Source organism: Phocoena sinus, chromosome 1 (genome assembly GCF_008692025.1).
Source record: "Phocoena sinus isolate mPhoSin1 chromosome 1, mPhoSin1.pri, whole genome shotgun sequence".
Taxonomy (NCBI): Eukaryota; Metazoa; Chordata; class Mammalia; order Artiodactyla; family Phocoenidae; genus Phocoena; species Phocoena sinus.
The window spans coordinates 46,171,261-46,194,468 of record NC_045763.1 but is presented as its reverse complement, the minus strand read 5'-3'; the positions used below and the strand labels follow the sequence as shown (position 1 = coordinate 46,194,468).

General features: G+C 49.1%; 1 protein-coding gene across 2 annotated transcripts in view; it reads right to left on the bottom strand.

The window, feature by feature from the left end:
• Positions 1 to 23,208, bottom strand: part of MROH7 (maestro heat like repeat family member 7) — a 50,204-nt gene that overhangs the window by 14,399 nt on the left and 12,597 nt on the right. The window contains exons 2-14 of one of the 2 annotated variants that reach the window (XM_032649111.1): positions 18,805 to 18,878; positions 17,433 to 17,503; positions 16,416 to 16,495; positions 15,969 to 16,098; positions 13,663 to 13,758; positions 13,053 to 13,157; positions 12,705 to 12,840; positions 10,041 to 10,153; positions 9,457 to 9,633; positions 8,917 to 9,071; positions 6,623 to 6,761; positions 4,219 to 4,409; positions 2,056 to 2,193 (exon numbers count right to left, since the gene is read on the bottom strand). In XM_032649111.1, the coding sequence (XP_032505002.1) occupies positions 2,056 to 2,193; positions 4,219 to 4,409; positions 6,623 to 6,761; positions 8,917 to 9,071; positions 9,457 to 9,633; positions 10,041 to 10,153; positions 12,705 to 12,840; positions 13,053 to 13,157; positions 13,663 to 13,758; positions 15,969 to 16,098; positions 16,416 to 16,495; positions 17,433 to 17,503; positions 18,805 to 18,856 (1,583 nt within the window). In that variant the 5' untranslated portion in view covers positions 18,857 to 18,878. Of the gene's footprint in view, positions 1 to 2,055; positions 2,194 to 4,218; positions 4,410 to 6,622; positions 6,762 to 8,916; positions 9,072 to 9,456; positions 9,634 to 10,040; positions 10,154 to 12,704; positions 12,841 to 13,052; positions 13,158 to 13,662; positions 13,759 to 15,968; positions 16,099 to 16,415; positions 16,496 to 17,416; positions 17,504 to 18,804; positions 18,879 to 23,208 lie in introns of both variants that reach the window. The other variant, XM_032649103.1, reaches the window with a different exon arrangement.

Below are 23,208 nucleotides of genomic sequence, written 5' to 3'. Positions count from 1 at the left end.
CCTAGTCCCAACACTCAAAACTCTGGGAAAGCCCAAGTCACCTGTGTTCCTGCATCCCCAAGGTTTCCCGCCTGGACAGGATCTCAGAGACCATTTGATCTAACTGCTTCATTTTACAGATGGGAAAACTGAAGCCCAGAGTGGGAAAGTGACTTGCCTGAGAGCACAGAGCAAATCAGTAAGAAAGACAGGCTTAAGACCCCTGAGTGCACAGGACCACTCCAGCAGGAAGAGACAGGAAGGAAAGGGTGTGAGGACCCACTCACTAAGCACCAGGCAGCAGCCAGACACTTTCAAGTAGTTATTGCATTTGATCCTCACCATTACCCTTTGAGGTAGGTTACTGTTGTTAACCTGCTTCATAGATGAGGAAACAGAGGCTTTGAGTGTGAAATGCCCAAGGTCATAGAGCTGGAAAATGGCAGAGCTGGAGCCCCAACCCAGGGCTCCCCAGTCCAGCTGCCTCGTTCATTCTACTAAGCCAGTGGTTTTCAAAGTGCAGCCCCTGGGCTGCCCTGGTGGCGCGGTGGTTGAGAGTCCACCTGCCAATGCAGGGGACGTGGGTTCGTGCCCTGGTCCGGGAAGATCCCACATGCTGTGGAGCGGCTGGGCCCGTGAGCCATGGCCACTGAGCCTGCGCGTCTGGAGCCTCTGCTCTGCAACGGGAGAGGCCGCAACAGTGAGAGACCCACGTACCGCAAAAAAAAAAAAAAAACAAAACAAACAAACAAAAAAAACCCGCAAAGTGTGGCCCCTGGACTAGCAGTATCAGCATCACCTGGGAACTTGTTAGAAATGCACATCCTCAGGCTCCCATCCCAGGCTAACTGAATCAGAAACTTTAGAGGTGGGGCCCAGCAATCAGTGTTCTAACGAGTCCCATAGATGATTCTGATGCACCCTCAAGTCTGCACTATGCTTCATTAATCAATGAGTCCAGGAAAGTGTGTCAGCCTAGAGTAGAGTCTGGAGTAAGACAGCCTGGGTTCAAATTCTGGCCCTACCACTAGCTGTGTGACTTTGGGCAAGTCACTTAACTTCTCTGGGTCTCAGCTTCCTCATGGGTAACACTGGGAAAATAATAGTGCTATTTCAACGGTCATGGTGAGGGTTAAATCGAAGTCCATGAATGTATGGCTGTTTGCATGGTGCCTAGAGCATAGTAAGTGCTCAATAAATGCGGTTGTATCCTGAGACCCCTGGGGAGAGCACCATCCTGGACACTCAGCGTGCAGTGCTAAGAAGCAGACTCTTCCTGCAGGAGCCACATTAGTGAAATCAAGGTGCCGCCCCACCCTTCTCCTGACCCCAAGGGAGGCTGTGTGTGGTTGGGGGGAAAAGCCCTGATCTGGGTCAGCAGGTCAATTCCAAGCCTTGCCACTTCCTGGTTGTGTGACCTTTGGTATATAACTGTCCCTCTCTGAACCTTGGCACCCTCCCCTGCAAAATGTGCATTAATAATCCCTGCCACCACCACCCCCAAAAAAATCCCTGCCCCACCAGTCAGCATGACGATAATAAAAGCTAACCTGTGTTGGACTCTTACTATAGTCAGGGGCTGTTCAAAGTACTTTAATCCTCACCCTAAATCTTGGAGGTGGGCCCTGTTATTATTTCCATACTACTGATGGGAAAACTGAGACACAGAGAAGGAAACGAACTTGCCCTGGGTCACACAGCTGGGAAGTGGTAAGCTGGGATTCAGACGCAGGTAGACCTGCTCCAAGGCCACACTATAAACTGCTCGGCTAGACCATAATTTCTGTATTAGCGTGGGAACTAAATTCATAATGTGGTGAGAAATGTGCTTTATAAATAACCTAAGTGCTCTGCAATGCCAGGTACTGCTATAACGACAGTTTGTAGAGTGTGTGCTATCTTTCACATCTGAATTGTCTACCCACTGAAGTAGATGATACTCTGCCAGTCTCAGAGGAGAGACGATGGAGTGAGGGAAGGGTCTTGTCCAGAGAGAAATGCAAACCCAGGCCTTTCCAAAGACCCTGAGGTCTCTCCCCTCCCTCCAACCCCTACCCTGGGGGTCGCCGGCCTCACCTGGCCAGCAGGGACACTCCACGGTGGTGGTTCTCCGCCTGCCCCATGAGCTCCCAGCCGCCCTGGTCCTCCAGAAAGGTAGCCTCATATGAGCAGCCCATCTTCAGCAGAAGGATTTTCACCACTTTGACCACCCAGCTGCCAAAACAAGGGGGCTGAGACCTCATATCACCCTGCCCTCAACAGGCCAGACCTCCCTCCACCCAAGTCTCTCCCACCGTCAGTTCCATCTGCCAGACAAATTTCCCTCCACAGCCTCAGCACATGGTATCGTCCTGTGACGAGATCCTATCTTGTCCTTACAACACACCTGTCAGGGTAGGAACTGCTTACCTCATTTCATTGGCAAGGAACCAAGTTGCCAGGAGGTTAAATTGGTTTAACCCAAAGTGCAAAGCACTGTTACAGGCCAGGACTCAAACCCAAAGTGTCCTGACTTCAAGCCCAGCTACACAACTGCTTGCCCTCTATCCCTCAAAGCACACTTTTCTGAGCATAACACGCAATAGAAACCAAAAAGGAAAAGACTGAGGAACTGGACTGCATAAAAATTTTAAAGTTCTGAATAGCAAACGACCATCAAATTGTTGCAGGTTAAGTGATAAACTGGAATACAAATGACAAAGAGTTAATGTCCTTAATATATAAAGAGCTCTTACAAACCAATAAGAAAAATTCCCAACAGTTCTATATAAAATTAGGCAAAGAACAAGAACAGGTTGCTGACAGAAAAGGAAACAGAAATGGCATTTAAACCTCAACCACATTCATAATAAGAGAAATACAAACTAAAATTACAGCAAAATACCATTTTTTTCAACTTTCAGATTGGCAAAGATGAGAATGTGCTGGCAAGCCTGTGGAGAAATAAATAGTGTCATATACTACTGGCGGTGGTGTCCTCTGTGGGAGGCAATTTGGCAAACTGGGTGCTTTAGGAGGTCCTTCATTTTCCCTTCACTCACTGGTCAAGAACTTTTTCCACCACATATTCCTATTCCACCATAATATTTAAATACAGAAACCTTCTGATGCACCCATTCTACTTTCAGGAACTCATCCTACATATACAATCACATGTAAGTATTAAGACATAAACAGCCTCACTTACTGCAGCATTGTTTCTAATTGCAAAATGCTGTGAAGCACCTAAATCGAGAGGATCCTTGTTAAGTAAATGATGGTATATTGGAATCTACACAGAGGGATATTATGCGGCTGTTAAAAATAATGAGGCAGCTCTATATGTAATGATCTCCGAGATATGGTATACAATAAAAGCAAAAATATATAACTGTGTAAGGTCCACTACCATTGGTATAAAAGTAGAGAATGAAAACACGTGGGCTTAGCCCTACATCAACCCCCTCTGAAGGGCAAGAAAGAACCTGGGGTTCTTAGTCATCTTAGGGCAGATGACTGGGGTAAAGAGAGGAACAGAGACTCCCTTTTAATGCCTTTTGAGATTTTTACCTGTGTGCCTATATTACCTGTTCCAATTAGTAAATAAAAATCAAAATGGTTCGGCCTCGGGTACAAATCTAATACAAATAATATCTCTAGGGAGGGAGGAGGAAAACCGAAATGGCGAGCTCCTTGGGGGAAGCTGATTCTTCCCTGCCATTCAGCACTAAGCAGAGGACATGCCCTGCAGGTGCTCACAAACAGTTGTTGAACACATGCTTGGCTCTCTCATAAAAATGTGCACCTGAGGACTTCCCTGGTGGTGCAGCGGTTAAGAATCCGCCTGCCAATGCAGGGGACATGGGATCAAGCCCTGATCCAGGAAGATCCCACATGCCACGGAGCAACTAAGCCCGGAGGCCACAACTACTGAGCCCGCGCTCTAGAGCCCGCAAGCCAGGACTACTGAAGCCCATGCACCTACAGCCCGTGCACCACAAGAGAAGCCAATGCAATGAGAAGCCCGTGCACCACAACAAAGAGTAGCCCCCGGTCACCACAACTAGAGAAAGCCCACACACAGCAACAAAGACCCATCGCAGCCAAAAATAAATAATAAATTAAAAAAGAAAAAAAAGTGCACGTCTGTTTTCTCTTCTAGTCCCAAAGCTAATTTCTACTGATCAATTGCCCTAAAGACTTTCGGAAAGGCCCTTGCTGGTGGCCCTCCCCCTACTGCCGGGGACAGTAGGCACATACCATACAGGCATGAAACCAGAGGGCTGTCCGTCTTTCTTGGCGTCCTTGCAGGAAACCACGTGGCCAGGCAGGTTGAGGCCGATGTGGTAATGGACTTGAATGAGCAGGGCCAGGAGCAGCTGGGGGTAGATGCGCCTCACGTGGCCCATGCAGCTGTTGACGGACAGGAGCTCACAGAGGCCGCTGGCTGCCTGGTGGGGCAGGGGGCGGGGTCTGTTAGATGTCCCAGCACTCCTGGCAGGGCCTGGACTGCTTCTCTAGGAGGCTGGCTCTGGATCTTTGCTCTTCTCTGGCCCAACTTGGGCAAGCCCAGATTCCCCCCCAACTACCACACCCCGACTCCTAGCTCTCTGGGTGAGCCCTGCCCCAGGAAAATCACAGTGACCCTTTGCCTTTGACACACCCCTGGAAGAATCATGGTGGGAGGATCTCTTCCCACATTTGTGAGGTAGAGTCTTCATCCCACTGTGCAGGGGAGGAGACAAGCTCAGAGGGGTGAAGAGACTTGCCCAAGGTCACCCAGCCTCCCGGGGGCAGAGCTGGGACTTGAAGCCAGGTTTTCAGATTATGCGCTGTAGCGAGCCCCGCCTCTTTCTGGTTCATAACACAGGCACACAGACGGTGAGGGGGACACCAGTTGCCTCTTGGTTGAGGGCCGTTAAACTAGGCTGCCCTCACTGCCTCCTCTGAATGACATGAGAATACACCAACACACAGTGTTCAGAGGAGGAGTGCATGAATGCCCAAACCAGGGAAGGAATGGGTGCTGGTGCCCTAGTCATGGAACTCAGTGCTGGGAGAGAGAGGCAGAGAGATCCAGTGGTAAGGCACGGGATTCCGGGGCAGGAGATCTGAGTCCTGGCACCACCACTCACTAGCTGTGTGACCTTACATGAGACGTGGAATGTCTCTGAGCATCAGTGTCTTCCTCCGTAAAGGGATAACACCACTCGCTCCTCTTTATTTGTTTCCCTCCACCAGCTTGTCTTGCTCTCTGCTGAATCCCCAGAACTTATGAGTATGCCTGGCACATAGTAGGTGCTCAAAACCTGTTAAATAAATTGATCAATCCAACAAAAAATTTTTGAGTCTATTGTGTGCCAGGTGTGTGTTGGACTTGGAGGATATCAGGCTCAGGCACTGAGTTCATGCATCTCACTGATTACCCAAATGACACCCCCCCCACACACACACAGTATTGTTAAATCACAGCTGGGGTAAACTCTCCCAAGATAAAGTATGTGAAGCAAAGTATAATATGCACCAATTTGATCTGGTCAGAGAAATCAGGGAGGGCTTCCCTGAGGAGGTGGTAAGAGCTAAGGGTTGAGCAGAAGTTAACTTGGTGGATAGCAGTCTAGGCAGAGGAAACAGCATGTGCAAAGGCCCTGTGACAGAAGATAGCAGTGTTTAAGAAGATCTGACAGGGAACTTCCCTGGTGGCACAGTGAATAAGACTCCACGCTCCCAATGCAGGGGGTCCAGCTTCCATCCCTGGTCAGGGAACTAGATCCCACATGTATGCCACACTAAGATGCCCGCCTGCTGCAACTAAGACCCGGCGCAACCAAATAAATAAATATTTAAAAAAAGAAGAAGACGAAGATCTGACAAAGAACAACGAGGTTGGACCCATGCAAGCAAGAGGATCACGGTGAGGGGTGAGGGCACGAGGCCGGTGAGGGGTGCAGGGCCTTGTAGCACACAGGTAGGAGCGCTGTGTTACTCTCAAGGGCAATGGGAAGCCATTGAGAGGGTTGAGAAGAGCAGATGTGCATTTCTCAAAGATTTTTTTAGCTGTAGTACAGATTGGAGGGGCTGGAGTGGAAGCAAGGAGATGAGTGGGGGTATTATCCAGCTGGCTAGGACCAGGGGGTTGGTGACAGAAGCAGAGAGAAATCTGTCTCTCCACTCAGCCCTGTTCCTGCAGTCAGAGCCCTTTCCCTCCGTGTTCCCAGGGCCGACCTCTGAGACTGGCAGCAGAAGCACTTAAACATTTTATGTTGCTAAATGAGTGAACGAGTTACCTCGTTTAATTTTCCCAACTGCCATACGAGGTGGATACTATTATTTCCATTTACAGAGGCAGAGAGTGAGCCTCAGGGAGGTGAAGTGACTTGCTCAGGTTACAAAACCTGAGCAAAGCCAGGCCTCAGACTAAGGTCTGCGAGTCCCAGGTCATTCTGTGTCCACTATTCCAGGCTGCTGCCGTCACTGTAAGTAACAGTACTATTGTCGTCCAGTGGATCACAAACAAGAGCCCAGAGACAGACTTGCTGTTAGTTCCTGGAAGGCCACACAGTTAGTTCCTGGAAGAGCAGGGAACTAGAAGATGGGTGTGCAGAACTCAGGGGGAGGGGAGGAGGGGATGGGGCAGTGATGGAGCGGGGTGGGGTGCCCTCACCGCTAGGGGCACGATGGAGGCCCGGCCCTTCTTGGTAACAGGCTTTTCCTTCAGGCTGGTCAGGAGCAGATCCAGGAGATCTCGGATGTCACAGCTGGGCTTGCGGAGTATCAGCTGCCTCCACATCTCTGCTCCATTGCTGGGGGGTCAAGGGTGGGGATGGTTAGTGGGGACCAGGGCAGTGGGGCACACCCTGCCACCCAATTGTTTGGGGAGGGTGAAGGGAAGGTGCCTTTAAAATGGCATCCATGGATGTACCAGAAAATTTCTGGAATGGACAAGAAAACGCTCCCTAAGAGGCGGGGGGCTAACAATTATCGAAAACCCTATGACTCAGGTACTTACTTTACCAGGTGCTTTGCATACAATTTATTACTTCAGCAAATCTTGAGCATCTGCTGTCTGCCAGCAGACGTGAGCAAGATAGTCAAGGTACTCAAGGTCACTGGATTCTTACACTGACCCTCAAGGTGGGCTATTATTCTAATTTTACAGATGTGGAGTTAAGGCTCAGAGAGGTGAAATCACCGGTCCAAGACTACACAGCTAATGAGCTACGGAGACCAGAAGTGACCAGGCCTGATAACTCCAAAGCCTGTGTCTGTTCTTCTATGCCAAGGAGCCCTTTGGGGCCTAGATCTTGCATTTGTCACATAATGTCAAGGAGGGCCCACTCCTGTCCCTTAGAAGGCAGTATACCAAGCAGGGGATAGCATCTGGGCCAGCAGGCACCAGCCTGTAGGCACTCCTATCATGGGGAGGTGAAAATGCTGACAGGGCCAGTGCACTAAAGGGTTAACAAAACCCTTTCCCCCTTCTGCTTAAGATTTGAACCTTCCATTAACTTTCCAGCTCCGTTCCCCTGGAAACCTGATAAAGATAGTATGTCAACTATGTTGCTAGGCAACATTGCTTACGGTAAAAATGACCCAATTGGTAAATTGCGTCTGGGCTGGAGGAAATATAAATTAACTAGAAGGACCATTGGGGACGCTGTGGCATTGGGCTTCTCAGGGTGCAGTGACTCTTGTGACTGGGCTTGTCCCTGTGGGGATCCTGGAAGCAAAGTCTAGACAGTTATTGTAAGAGACACTAGTTCTTTTGAAGCCTGAGCCACTTAAGCCAGGGCAGCACCTACACCTTTCACCTGGGAGGACCAGGGCCAATACTAGATTGAGGAAAGTGAGGCATCCAGGGCACAACATTTAAGGAGGTCCTCCAATCAGGCAAGCACAGGAGTGGCAATTGAGAGCGAGGCCTCCTTAAATTTTGTCTCAGCTCTGTCTGGCCTGCTACACAGGCTGCTGTAAGGACTCTGCCCTGTCCTATGTCCTGAGTAACTGAGGTCAGGTATGGCCCTGGCAGTCTCGAGTCTGAATGTTTAGTGGCTCCAAGAAGAAAACTCCCTGGTTTCCAGTGAAGCCAGAAAGGGTTAAATTCTTCCAGGTGGGAGATGGGAGTGTGTCACCCCTGCACTGATCTTGGTTTCTATGAATGACACCAGCTCTCCTGGTTAGAAGCGCACCTCACTTGCACAGTTCTGCATCATTCTTTTCCATTCACTCTCAACCAACTCCCTTAAGATGTGGATCACACGCTTCTGCCTTGTTTTCATTCAAAGGTGTGGGAGCGTTTCCTGAGCTGGGAGACCGGAGCAGCCAGATTTGTCTCCCCTGCTCACGAGCTCGTCACCATCTGGCCACTGGCCCCTCTGCCCATCAGACCAGAGGTCCCTGAAGGCTGACAGCATGGAGCACAGGGCAGGCACTCAGCACGACCAGCTGCATTACTTGTCACGACCACCCATTTGGGGTGAGAATGGGGGGATTATTTCTTCCTTTTGCATTTGGGGGAAAACTCAAGCCCAGAGAGGGCAAGCAGCCTACTCAAGACCACAGAGCAACTGGAGGCAGAATCAGGACCAACACTCAGTCCTACTTTCATGGCATCATTGAAGCGCTCTGGGCTTGGAGTTGGTCAGATACGAGTTTAGGTCCTCATTCTGTTGCCTGTTCAGTAGGTGCCTAGGGCTAGAAAGCTTCCCATGAGCCTCAGTTTCCTTATCTATAGAATTGGGTTGTTACACTTGTGAGAAAACATACAAGTGTGCAGCACAGACACCTGGCAGTGCTCAGGAAGGACTTAACGGTTGTCACGAGCATCATAGATCATAGAAGAGGGACCACCTGGGAGGGCGAAGGGCTCCTCTGGTAGAAGAAGGGATTCCTAGCCCAGGAACAGGGCTATATCAACCCTCTGAAGTGTAGTGGCTGGAAGCCCCCCTCACTTGGTACCTGTCCAGTGGGAGGGGACACATGAGCAGGGCCACGACGACCTCGGTCATGAAGGAGCTGGCCAGGAGAGGGACGGGCAGCAGGGCCACCTCTCGGGCCCGTGGCTTCTGAATGTGGCTCAGGTGCACATAGATACCCTGCATGATTTCTGGAATCTGGGGTACAGCCAGGGTGGCCAGGAGCAGGCAGAGGGCCAAGTGGAGAAGCCAAGGGGGTGATGGGGGAGCAGGGAGACAGGAGGAGGAAGGAAGGGGGTGACAGGGTGTGGGGAGAGAGAGGGGAGAGGAGGGCGCAGAGGGAAGAAAAGGGGAGACGGGCAGACAGAGCAGCTGCCCCTTCCCTGGGAGACAGCTTGTCTTTGCTGCCCTCCCCCACCCCACACTTGATAGTTGAGCTGTCTTGGGGGCTGATAAGCGAGTTCTTTCTCACCTGCAAGTTGGGAGCATCTGGAACTCAGCCACCACCAGCCCTGCCCTGCCTGAGGGATGAGTGGGCCCTGTGGGGTTTCCCAGCCCAGCCCCTACCCCCAGAGGGCCTTACCACCTCCAGTGCCCTGTGTCGGTACCGCTCCAGCACCGAGCTGAGTGTGACCTCCGAGGCCAGCTGCATCATTTCCCCCGAGTCCTTGCCCCAAGCCTCTGAGCCACATTTCAGCCCTTCCAGGGCCGCTAGCAGCAGGTCCTTTACCTGTTGGGGCCCCAGGAAGTCTCCAAATTCCTGAAACAAAGGCATGGAGATGCTGACACACATGGGCAGACCCAGAGCGAGCCGTACATGGACGCCCTAACACCACCAGACATATGTAGAGGACAGCAGGGGGCCATATACTCAGTGAATCCGTGAGTGTCAAACACTTTGAGGAGGAGCTCCAAAAGAAGGGGTGACATGGCCCCTGCCCCCAGAGCTGGTGACACAGCCCACGCACTGTGGCGCAGACCAGAGGGGTTGGGAGCCCACAGGATGGGCCTGTGTGGTCAAGGAAAGCATGTAAAGGAACGTAAAGGGAATTGAGCCTGGAAGGATAGAAAGGGAGGAGGAAGCACTGGGGCAGGCTGGTACTGCCCCTCCTCCCTTGTCCCCATCGCCCCAGGAAGGCCCAGGGCTGTTGGGGAGTAGGTGGTCACCGTGATAACATGCAGAATGTTCTGGCACGGGCTGACAGGGTTGTAGGGGCCCAGGAAATGCTTGTTGTTCTCATACAGCTCCTTCTTATCGGTCTCTTCCTTATCTCTGGCTCCTGCAAGCAAAGAACCTTTTCAGTGAGGCCTGACCACCTATTTTGTCTTTTAACTTTTTGTTAAACGTAGATGTAGCATGTGCCTAAATCATAGGTGACCAGCGGGGTCATTTTTCACGGTGAGCATGTCCTTGTAGTGGGCACCCAGGTCAAGAAACAGAACACGGTCAGCACCCCAGAAGACCCTCCGGTGCCCCCATTTCAGTCCACTATCCTCCTCCCCTACTCAGGGTAACCACTATTCTGACTCCTAAACCCGCAGATTCAATCTCCTTGCTTTTGGACTTTATATAAATGGACTCATACTGTATGTTATCCTTCATGTCTGGCTTTCACTCAACCTTATGTGGGTGAGATTCATCCACACTGCTGCAAGTTGCATGGGTTCACTCACTCCCAGTGCTGCATAATTTTCCATGGTATGAATATACTACAGGTTATTGATCTGTCCTACTTCTGATGGACATTTGGGTTGTTTCCAGCTATTATGCATAGCGCTGATCTGAATGTTCTAACACGTCTAGTCCATGCCTTTCGGTGACTATAGGTACACATTTGTAGGCACATAGCTGGGATTGGAATTGTGTCCTAAGGTGGGTACGTGTTCAGCTTCAGGGGATATTGCCAAACAGTTTTCCACAGTGGGGACCAATTATGCCCCCACCAGCAGTGTGTGAGAGTTCCGTGGCTTCACATCTCACCAGTGAATTTTTCTGTTCCATTTTTGCCTTCCTGGTGTGTGTGTGGCAACACCTCTATTAAATTGCAATTCCCTTACCCCCGGTGTTCCCAATCCCCCTTTTCTGTTTTCTTCTTTTTTCTGTGATACTAATCATCGCTTGACTTACTATAGGTGTTACTCGTTTTTTTGTTCATTGTCTCCTGACAACAAGATAAGCTCAACTGGAGGATTATTGAATTCATCTTTTTTCTTCCGTGTCCCGAGTGCCTAGAATAGTACCTACATGTGTGGGCTCCTTATTTTCTGCTGAAGGAAACACGTTTCAGGAACATTTCCTGAGCCTAACTGTGGTCTGGAGTGGGTCCTACCTGGATGCCCCAGGGTGTGCGAGACACAGGCATAAGAAAGAGCCATTGAGGCAGAATAACATATGGACTAAGTATGCAGGTTGTTTGTAAAAGGAAGGAGATTGAGACCTGGAATCAGGCAGACCCAGATTCAAATCCTAGCTTTGCCGCTTCCTACAGTCAGGGGCCCTGGATAAACCATTCCACTCCTTGAGAATCTAACAGGGTGGGTTTGTCTTAGGGTCACCAGACAAAATACAAGATACCCAGTAAATGTGAATTTCAGATAAACAATTTTTAGTGAAAGTATGTTTTAAATATACCAAAAGGTATTTACCTTTTATCTGAAATTCAGATTTAACTGGGTTTCCTATATTTTTATTTGCTAAATCTGGCAATACTAATTTGGTGTATACTATTCCTGTCCTTAAGACTGATCATTAACGTGGCTTATATCACCTTCATCTATCACTCAGGAGGTCTGAGTGGTTCCTGGGCAGCAGGGGAAATCTCCTAGGGGCTAAATCTTTGCCCCAAATGCTAAAGAACAAGAAGAGCAGGGACACCAGCCATATCCCCAAAGGTTGAAACTAATAAGATGATCCTTGTAGGGATGGGGAGAAAGGAAACTCTATTTGGCAAGTCCCTATAATATGTGGAATGAGCTGGTCTTTTTACATATATGATCTCATTTAATCTTCCAAAAAGCTTGTGAGTTATATCCTATTGTGTCCTTTTTTACAAATGAGGAAATCTAGGCCTTGACAAGAAAAATACTTGCCTAAGGGCACACAGCTAGGAAGGGCCAGAGCTAGGTCTTGTACCCAGGTCACTCTGCCTGCAGAGCCAGGGAAGTTTGAACAATGTGCCAAGGTTCCTTGGTTTGGAGCAGAGTTGGGACTCTGGAGAAAGGAAGGAGGCAAGTAACAGTTGATACTGCACACCTCTAGGTGCAGTCCCAGCTGGGTTTCTGTGGCAGCCCATACCATATCGCGAGCTCCCTGCAGCTGAATCCAGAGATGTACTCCCACCTACAGGTTTTAGCCACTCCAGATTCCAAGATAGGATCTGCTCTTTGTTCATTCATCCAATAAATATTCACTGAGCACCCACCATGTGCCAGGCCCAGGGCTAGATCTTGGGAATACAGTGGTGAACAAGACACAGACTCAAATGAACTTATAGTCTAGTGGGGGAAGACAGAGCAAAACCCAGGACACTGGGGCTATTATGCGTGGGTGTACATGGTGGCATGGGAATGTGAAAACGAGTCACAAATTAAACTTGGAAGAATAAGGAGAAGCATACATAGAAGCATTGCTTAAGTCAAAACGGCTTTGTTTGTCACCTCTGTCTCCTAATTCTGTGGGGACTAAGTCTTCACACTGATTTCCAAACCCCATTGGACTCTGTGTGGGTCTCTTCCATATCCCCCCAGTGCCTTGTTGCCATGGCTCCATTCAATTCCTAGGCTGAGTACCTGCTCAAAAGCCTTGTATTAGAGGCACTCCAAAGGGCTTACGTTTTTGAAGCTCCAAGATGGTGTAGAGGATGGTGATGCCGTCCAGAGCCTCCCGGCCAATCTCCTCATCAGGATCCCCAACGCGAATGATGAGCCTCCCCAGCAGAAGCCCCAGTGCCGGGAACCCCGAGGACATCTGTTTGTGTCATAATCTTAGGGATTGAGACTTATAGGTTTAATAAGGCTATACCGTAAATGGTGAACTGAGCTAGATGATCTGGCCCTGAGAGCTGAGGCCTCTGAGGATAGTGGGGACCACCTGGGAATCTCTGGATGGATGCACAGGCTCCCTCAGAGCTGGGAAGATTCTCCCTAGGAGTGCCCCTCCCCCCTCCCAGGGCCACTCACAAAGAAAGGCAGGGTCAGAAGCGTGTGGTTCAACACAGAGACATTGCTTTTCACAGCCCGTGCTCTCTCATGGGCCTTCCCAGAGTTCATCCAGGGCCCCAGAGGCTGTGGGGAAAAGGGCAAGACTCAGAGCTACAAGCTGGATGCCAGCGTCTACTGCCTGGACGGGCAGGCCAGCCTTCACCAATCATCAGGAAGCTTCTAGGGAGACAGCATAAAGACAACCCACTGTAGCCCTCCTCCTTTTCTTAGAGCATGGGGAGACATGGGGTCCAGAAGCTGAGGACAGGACTGGGAGACCAGAGGGAGGACAAAGGTCAGTGAGGAGAGAGATGAAAGGTGGAGAGTCTCGAGAATAGGAGAGAGACAGGAACAAGAATTTGGAAAGCAAGGATATGGGGACAGCTGTAGCAGGAGTATGGGGGATAGGGAGAGAGTGAAGGGGCAGGAGTTTGGGACGTAGCCTGTGAGAGGGGCAGGGAAGCAGAGACCTGGTACAAGATGACGTCCTGAAGTAAAATCACTCTTTCTGGGCCCAGCCCCCACCCCCAGATCTCCCGAGTCAATTCTCTATTGTCCTCCGCCTTTGCTCTCCTCCCGGCCTCTGTACCTCCAAGATGCTCTTCAGCCCAGCAGGAGTGGGGTCCTCAACAAAGAGGGCATTGAGAAGTGTCTGCAGGGCATCCAAGGTCTGACGGTAAAGTGTCTGTGGACAGGAGGAGGACCAAGCCACTAGGGAACCTCTGGAGCAGACCCCAGCCCTAGGCGACCCCTGGTGTGGGTCAGGGGAAGAAGGGGTACTCGGACCCAGGAGAGCTGCTTTCTTGTCCCGCCTCTGAGACTAACCTTGGTGTGTGATATTGGACAGATTACTTTCCCTCCATGGGTTACAGTTTCCTTATCGACAAATTGGTAATTATTATCTCTGCCCTTCTTGGCTTACAAGGGGAGGAATCAGACGCCCCGCATTCACTGAAAATCTACCACGGGCCAGGTGCGTGCCTCGTGATTTGCACAACCATATCATTTTGTCCTCAAAGTGTTTTTCTCATTCTACCAATAAGGAGACACCTGTCCAAGGTCACAGAACAAGGAAGTTTCGGTTTGTGAGGGGCATGAGAAGATGGGTAGGAAAAAGCTCTGGAACCGTGAGAGCTAGGTCAACGGACGACCAGCGTGACTTATATTACTGTCTCTGGGGAAGTGTTCTGATTCTTTTTTCAATTACTACTCCTAGATCCAAATAGATTTTCTAAGTTGCCCCTTCCAGGAGCCATCTCTCTTCTGCCCGGTTGTTTCTTCCTTCCTCAGCCACACCACAGTCCTGAAATTATCTCAGGAGTGTGCCAGCATTACACACACACAAGGCTGAGCAGTGCTCTGAGACCCGCCCTCCCCTGCCTCCCCTCTTCCCACTGCTCTCCACATCTACCTTCCAGGTTGTCTCTGTCCAGGCTTCCTGAGTCTGTGCACACCAGGCTTACACCACCACCACCAAGCAAGCCTCGTTCACCGACCACCTCCTCCTTCCCTCCCGTCTGGGGCCCATCACTGTGAAGCACTGCTCGCTTCACACCCAGCAGGGGGTCCCCCCTCTCCTTTGGGTCTTCTCTCAAGTGCACCACCTCCGGGACTCAGAACCTTCATGCTGGGGCTGGTCCGGCCCCCAGGGCTCTCTCACCTCACCCTCTGGGCTCCAGCCACACTGCCTCCTTATTGTCCTTGGTCACCATGTTCTCTCCGTCCTCGGGCTGCTCCCTCTGCCTGGCACACCCTTCCTTCTGCCATCCCCTTCAACTAGTTAGCTCTTCTGTAACCTCTCACCTCCAGCACCACGAGCCCTGACCCCCAACACACTCAGGCTCCGCCAATTCCAGGCTCTTCATAGTTTTCATAGCATCAAGTACTTCTCGCTTGCAACACGTACCACTGTTGTAATTTTGCATTTATTTGTGTGATACTTTGATAATCTGCCCTCAGCCCTACTGTATCCTTCCCTTGTACTTCTGGATTAGGCATCAGTTAATATTTGCTGAATGAAAGGATGCGTACAAGTGCCTCACCCAGAGCTGAAATCCCTCTCCCTAACCTCCCCCACTGACCCCATCCTACATGAAGGGTCGCCTCTGATCACTCCTCCTGGGACTATCTTGCAGGGGTTTGAAGATGCTCACGGGAGCCCCTTGAGGTTCCACTTCCAGGCCTCAGCCCCAACTCGCCCTGTCCTCAGGCCTTTTCCTCTCACTTCTGGCCATCTCCTGAGGCCATGCCAACGTCTCCCACATCCTCCTCATGGGGCAGAGCCCAAAGTGGACAGTGCTTCAGATGAGGGATTCTTTATTCTGCAGATTCATACATTCACCAAATGTTTATCGAGTGCCTACTCAGGCCAGGAGAGGGGAGGTGAACTGCCCAAGCTACTTGAGGAGCAGTGTGAACATCAAATCTACCTCCCAGGGGACTTCCCTGGTGGCACAGTGGTTAAGAATCCGCCTGCCAAAGCAGGGGACACGGGTTCGAGCACTGGTCCGGGAAGATCCCACATGCCGCGGATCAGCTCAGTCGGTGCACCACAACTACCGAGCCTGAGCTCTAGAGCCTGTGAGCCACAACTACTGAGCCCACGTGCCACAACTACGGAAGCCCGCACACCTACAGCCCGTGCTCCGCAACAAGAGAAGCCACTGCAATGAGAAGCCCATGCACTGCTACGAAGAGTAGCCCCTGCTCGCTGCCTCTAGAGAAAGCCCGCGCGCAGCAACGAAGACCCAATGCAACCCAAAATAAATAAATAAAAAAAATTTTAAAATCTACCTCCCAGAACACCTTCCTTTCCCTGCTGGGAGTCCAGGAACGTGCCTCGTTCTGAGGACACCAGGCAGCCCCGAGACCCCACTGGGGAGGGCCCTGCCTCACCTGTATGGCCTCAGCCCTGTCTTCGTCTCTCTCCTGCATGGCCTGCACGGAGGGCAGGGAGAACACACTCTTCATGCACGTGTTCACCAGCTCCGACCGTTCCTGCACGCCCAGGACAAGCTGGGAATGACTGAGGAAGAGACAGAAAGCAAGGGCATGGAGCAAGGCGGGGTGCGGGGGGGTGGGCCTGGGGCTGGAGGCAGGAAGCGAAGGATTCAGGGCTGGCGTGAGGGCTGAGATTCAGATCCACAAAAGCGCGAGATTAGGAGGGTAGGAGGAGGGAAGTGGGGTGCAGGGCAGACAGCCCCAGCAGGCGCTGGGCAAAGAGAAGAGAAAAGGCTCGGGATTGGGCTGGGGCCCCACACAGCAGAGTGGCCCCAGAAGATACAGGTGGAGCCTGTGGGTAGAGGGAATGGGGAGGGGGTTCGGGGAAGGGGCCGTGGTCACCTCAGCTGGGTCAGGGTCTCCATGACTTGCTGGCGGACAGAGCTCAAGAGAGAATCCAGCGGCTCCTCCTGGATCTGCTTCTGGACAGGGGACCACGGAGGTGTCAATGAGGGCACAGGCCACCACAGACCACCAGGGCTGAGGCCATTCCTCCTCACGGAGCAGGCCGTGGCAGCCCCTCGGCGTGGGCAGCCTCCACAGCCTGCCTGGCCTCTAGTGGGGGGAGCCAGCTGACTGCTCAAGCCCTGTCCAGAGCCCTCAGGTCAAGGCCACCAAAAACGTGACAAGCCCTACCCTGCTGCACGCCCCCCATGTAGGGCTCCGGAAGAACTGTTTCAACAGCCCCACGGTGGGGAAGTATACCTAAACCGTGGACCGACCCAATGCAGAAAACACCACGCATGGCCCTCGAAAGTGGTCCGGTTGAATTCCTTTAAAATGTCCTTCTAATTCCTCACTTTTGATCTAGCACCAACGACGTGTAGGTGCCCAATTAACATTAATTAAATGGAAGTATCAAAGGCAAGGATTTTTTCTCTCTTTATAGCTAAATATAATTCTGGAAACTTCAGTGGTTATCCCAGCACAAACATTCTGGTGGTTAACTGAGAAGTGACTGTATTTAGCAAAGAGAAAAGGAACGTTCCTTCAGAGGTTCCCCATCAGAAGGAATTTTGGGGGAAATAATGTATAAAATAATAACGACTGCTCCCAGGTGCCTAAGGCTTTACAGTGAACTAACCTTTGGGTTCTGTCCTCCCAACAAACCAAGGACACAGGTTTTATCACAGTCATTTGTGAGGTATTAAGAGCGAGGCTCCGAGAGGGGAAGTGACTTGGCTGAGCTCCTCCAGGGTAGGTGGGGGGCAATTAGAGGTGGAGCCGAGACTCAAGCCCAAGTGTCTGTGCCTCGACTGTGCTCTGCCCATCGCACCCCACTCCAGCCTCATCAGTGGGTGGACTCAGGACGTCCGCCCCCTCCCCACCCGGATGTCACAGACCTCAAGTTGCTCACACACCGTCATCTTCTTCTCTTCTTCCACGTCCAGCACATCCTGGCTCTTCTGGAGGCTGAGGGCATTCTCGACCTCGGGGGCAGCAGAGGGCAAAGCCGCAGGGTGAGAGCCACACTGAACCCAGCCCTCAGGGGCTGTCCCTACACCCCCCCTTAGCCACCTGCCACCTGCAGGCAAGCCGGCCTGCTACTCCCCAGCTGCCAGCCCCCAGTGTCAGCTCAACACAAGTGAGAAACCACAGGGGAACTTGAGGGGGCTGAAGACTTGAGAAGATCGTGGTGGCAGCGGGGAGGTTGGGGATAATCCCTGTAGGCTAGCATTTGGGGGAGGACCAGATAACAGGGACTGCAAAGCATTCTCTCCTCTCCAAGCAAGGGAGAAGAGGCAGGAGCCAATGGGACAGAAAGGGTCCCAGCACCTCAAGCTGAAATGCCATCGTAAGTGATAAGAGCCTTCTAATATCTACCCTTCTTAAGGGCACACACTAGACGGATTAAGGTATTCTGCAACCTGAGAGAGGGAAAACATTAACCAACATCTAATTAACCTATTAGTTCTCATTATCGTAAGGCAGAAGAAGAAAGAAACATGAAACAGATAAAATATATAGTAAAGGAAGCAAAACAAGAAAATCTAATGGACAGTGTGGTGGGTCAAAGATGCCACAAGCTCTTTCCCACCCCTCCCATCAAGAGAACAGGTTGCACGGCCTGGCCTGGGTGGGCCCCCTGCCTCCAGACTCTGTCCACCAACCAGGCTCACCCACACTCCGTGTGTCACACTCACAACCACCAGCCTGTCCAGTCTGCCCCCACTGGCCCTCACCAAGATCTGTAGATGCTGGCTTTCTCTGGCCTCCCGAGGCCTGCTGCATGGCTAAGACCTGGGTTGGGCTTGTGTCCTGAAAAAGGTCATATCTAGCTTTTCTCCCCACCCCACCCCCTTTTTTTTAATTTGGCCATGCCACACAGCTTGCAGGATCTTACTCCTCCGACCAGGGATCGAACCCTAGTCCTAACCACTGGACCACCAGGGAATTCCCTTTTCTTCCGCTTTTAGAAACCCTCTCACAATTCATTCCATGGTTTAAAAAACTGTTATCGAGCACCTAGGATATGCCAGGCACTGCTCTAGGTGCTAGGAATGCAGCTGGGAATAAGACAAACAAAAATCCCTGATTTATGGAGGATGCATCCCAGTGCGAGAGAATAACAAGAAACAAGATAAACTTATAAAGCCTGTTGTGTTCCAGATGATGAGTACCAAGGAGGAGAGAAGAGCCAGGCAGAGAAACAAGGAATGCTGGGGGTGGGGTGGGCGCGGGGGGAGAGGGCATCCCAGAAAAGTCAGGTGGGTGTTAGCAGGAAGCATACCAGAGCCACTTTGTTGCCATCCTCTCTCTGCCCTGGCACCTTCACCAGACATGAGGCTACTTCATCGAAGGCTCCTGCGGGTCATAGTTCCATTGAGGAGAGGAGAGGGAGGGTAAAGATATGGTGTAGCAGAGTCCCTTCCCACCTCCCCCACTGGGCCCCTCCAATCCTTACTCCGCCAGCAGCCAGACTGAGCTCCCATCCCTAAAAGCCTTCAGGGGCCCCATTTCACCCAGCATAAAGCAAGCATCCTCGTTAGTGCCTTCAAGGCCCTGCCAGGTCAGTCTCCCCTGCCCACCTCCCCAGCCTCACCTCCCCCTGCTCTCCCCTCGCTCACCATGCGCCCACCACACTGGCCTCCTTCCAGGCCCAGCAAGCTTCCCCCTCAGGGCCTTTGCACAGGTAGTTTCTTCTACCTGGGCCGCTCCACTGCCACACCCCCTTGCCCAGGTAGAGCCCCATCCTTCAGGTCTTTGCTTGCCTGCCACTCCTCAAAGAGGCCTCCCCTGACCTTCAGGCTAATGAAAGGCCCACTGTGACCCTCTTGTGCATCATCCTATTCTCTTCTTTCAGTTGTTATCACAATTTCTAGTTAAACTCTTATTTGTTATAGTAGATACATGTTATTTTGTCAGCCCCAAAGTTCCTCATCTTTCTTCTGGTGAAAAAGCCTCTGTCTTCTATGTAGGCTACTCATTCCATACAGCTAGGTGAAGCTGCAAATCACACCCATCATCCCTCTTCAAATAAGGGTGGGCTTTACACCTGAAACCAATATAATATTGTCAATAAACAAACAAATGAATAAAGGTGGACCTGGAACCCACGCTTGGCCAGTAAGAGAGTCCTGTGCCCCCAGACACAGTGATTGGTCCAGCTATGGGCTCTATTGGCTGAGCAGGGTCAATAGAGCCCTTGACTTAAGGGGGGCTGAGGGGAAGCCCAAGGAGAGAGACCCTGGAACTTCAGGGGTAACTTGGCCACCAGAGGCTACCAGAGGATGGAGTCAATAGTGAGAAGCAGAGACACCTCAGTAGTAGTGAATAGAGCTAGCACCAAATCTTGGCTTCTAAGTACTAAAGGAACAAGTCTCCTTGGAGAAATGGCTGATTCTAGGACTTGGGCAGAGAAAGTGCAGGATGAGCCTGAGACATCTTGTATCAGAAAACAAGGAAGAGAGCCCAAGGAAGTATGGAAACACGTCAAAGAGATACAAAGCTTGCTCAAAACGGATTCCTTGGTTAAACTCGGGAAAGTTTGAGTATCACAATAAATGATGGTAGCAACAGATTATGGTCCATCGAGTAAACTAGGAAAACGTAAGTCCATACTAATATAAATAAGTAAATAACTAAATTGAAAGTTTGATGAGGAATGGTATATTTACATAGTTTCAAAGTACCTCCTTAACATTTTTACATAATATTTATACATAATATTTACTAAAAAGGGGTAAATAATGACTTTACAGTGGAAAACCTTGGCAGCAACCGTTGTACTCAAGTGATCAAAGTGAACATCGCCAGTAATGGAGCAAATCAGAATCATACACCACCAGATAGGATGCAGTGAGGAAAACCAAGCATCACGTCTGTGCTATTCCTGCCAAAGATGTATGACATGAATCTGATCATGAAGACACATCAGATAAACCCAAAATGAGGCACGTCTTATAAAATAGCGGGCCTGTAATCTTCCAGTGTATCAGGCACATGACAGCCAAGAAAAGTCTGAGGGCTGGGGGAAACAAAACAGATGAGACAAAAAAGAGCAATGAATGATTCTGACCTGTATCGTTTTTTAATAAAGAACATTACTGGGACAATTGGTGACATTTGAATGGGGCGTGATGATTAGATGGTAGCAGTGTATCAGTATTAATTTCCTGATTCTGATGGTTAACTTTTATCTTTTATTGTAAGAAACACATATTAAAATTCAAGATGGGTAGGATATCATTTGGCAACTTATTATCAAATTATTCAGAAAAAATTTTTATACTGTAAGTTCAACTTTTCTGCAAGTTTTTATTGTTTTAATTTTTTTTAAAGAATGAGGGATAAATAGAGGCATTTTCAGACAAAAATGGAAAGAGTCGGCCATCAGCAGAATTCACTAAAGCAAATTCTAAAGGATGCATTTTAGGCAAAAGGGAATTAATCCCAGATGGAAGGTCTGAGATGCAACAAGCAAGTAAGAAAAAGAGGTTAATATTTTGGTAAATATAAGAACATTAACTACATAAAATAATAATAATGTTTACAGGGTTAAGAAAAAGACAGAATTAATATACATTACCAGGAGAGCATATAAATTGATGGTGAGGGGGAGATTAAGTGGGGTTAACATGTTTCTAAGTCTTAAACTGTCTGGGAGGAAGATAAATGCATTGATTAGTTGGACTTTGTCATAAATTAAATACGCACATTGTAACTTCTAGAGAATCACTAAAAGACTTAAAACAGTAACTTCCCCACAAGTAACAGAGAAAAGAGGGAGGAAGAAACACCCCCAAAACCAAAAAAGGAGTAAAAAAGAAATATAGAGCAAGCAGAACAAAGAATACAAACATAAGATGATAGCTATCAAGCTACCCATAATTGTAAATCAACTACACTTCAGTTTAAAATTAAAAAAAAAATTTTTAACTCTCCATAATTACATTAAATATAAATGGACTATGGGTTGGAAAACACAGTTTATAAAGAAGACAATGCTACATAAATTGATTTACAAATTCAATGAAATTCCAATGAAAATCTAACAGATTTTTATTATATTTTATGGAAATAGACAAGCTGTTTTTAGAATCTGTATGGAAAAGTAAATCACCTAGAATAGACAATCTTGAGAAAGGACAAAGTCGGAGGACTTACAGTAATAAATATCAAGACTTACTCTAAAACACAGTAACTACAGCAATGGTTAAGGATAGACAAACAAAGGGACAGAAAGAGTCCAGAAATAAACCTACGCATATACAGTCACTTGACTTACCTCAAAGGTGACACTGCAGTTCAGTGGAGAAAGTAGGTCTTTTCAATAAATGGTCTGGAGCAATTAGATATCCACATGGGGGGAAAATGAGCCTTAAGTCCCTCTCTCACACTGTTTTCCAAAATTAATACATGATGCATTATAAATTTCATGTGAACAAAAAAACAATAAGACTTCTTGCGGAAAATATGAGACTATTTTCACAACCTTTGGGTACACATATCTGGATTAGATCAATATAAAGAACTTCCACAAATCTATAAGAAAAAGACAACCCAAATTTTTTAAATGAGCAAAAGACTTGAACAGGCACTTCATAAAAAAGGATATACAGAGACTTCCCTGGTGGTCCAGGGGTTAAGAATCTGCCTTCCAATGCAACAGACGCAGGTTCGATCCCTGGTCAGGGAACAAAGATCCCACATGCTGCAGGGCAACTAAGCCTGAACACCATAACTACTGAGGCTGCAGGCCATAGCTAGAGAGCCTGTGCACCACAACTAGAGAGCCCGTATGCCACAACTAGAGAGCCTGCACACTCAGGAGCCCACGTGCTACAGCTAGAGAGAAGCCTGCACGCTGCAACAAACAGCCTGTGCGCAGCAACTAAGACCCAACACAGCCAAAAATAAATAAATATATTCTTAAAAAGGATATACAAATTGACAATAATCATATTAAAAGATGCTTAACATCAGTAGTCATCAAAAAATGCAAATTAAAATCACACCAAAATATAATTAGACACCAAACAGAATGGCTAAAATTTTGAAAACTAACAATACCAAACGTTTGTGAGGATATGGAGTAGTTGGAACTCTCACAGGTGAGACGGTAAATTAATTCAACCACTTTTGAAAAATTGGCAATATCTACTAAAGCTAAACATATGCTTATGCTATGACCCAGAAATTCCTCTTCTAGATAAATAAATGTATCTGTGTACCAAAAGACATGCACGAAAATGTTCAAAGTAACTTTATTTATAATATCCAAAATGTAGAAAAAATCCTAATCTCCATCAGCAAAGAATGGATAAACAAATTGTGGTATGTTCATAAGATGGAATACTGCAAAACAATCAAAAGAATCGACTATGATACACGCAACAATGTGGATGAATCTAAATGACCTCATGGTGGGCTAAAGAAGCCAGAGTCAAAACAGTATATACTGTAGTATCCTATTGATAAGAAGTTCAGAAACAGGCAAAACTAGTCTATGGTGATACAAATCAGAATTGTTCCCTCTATGGCTGTTGTTAGCTGAGGGCAACTTGTGAGGGGGGATGTTACTAATAGCATCTACTGGGCAGAGACCAGGGGTGCATCTTACAATGCATAGAACAGCTCCCCACGCACCCACACTCACACAACAAAGATCTATCTAACACAAAATGTCAATAGT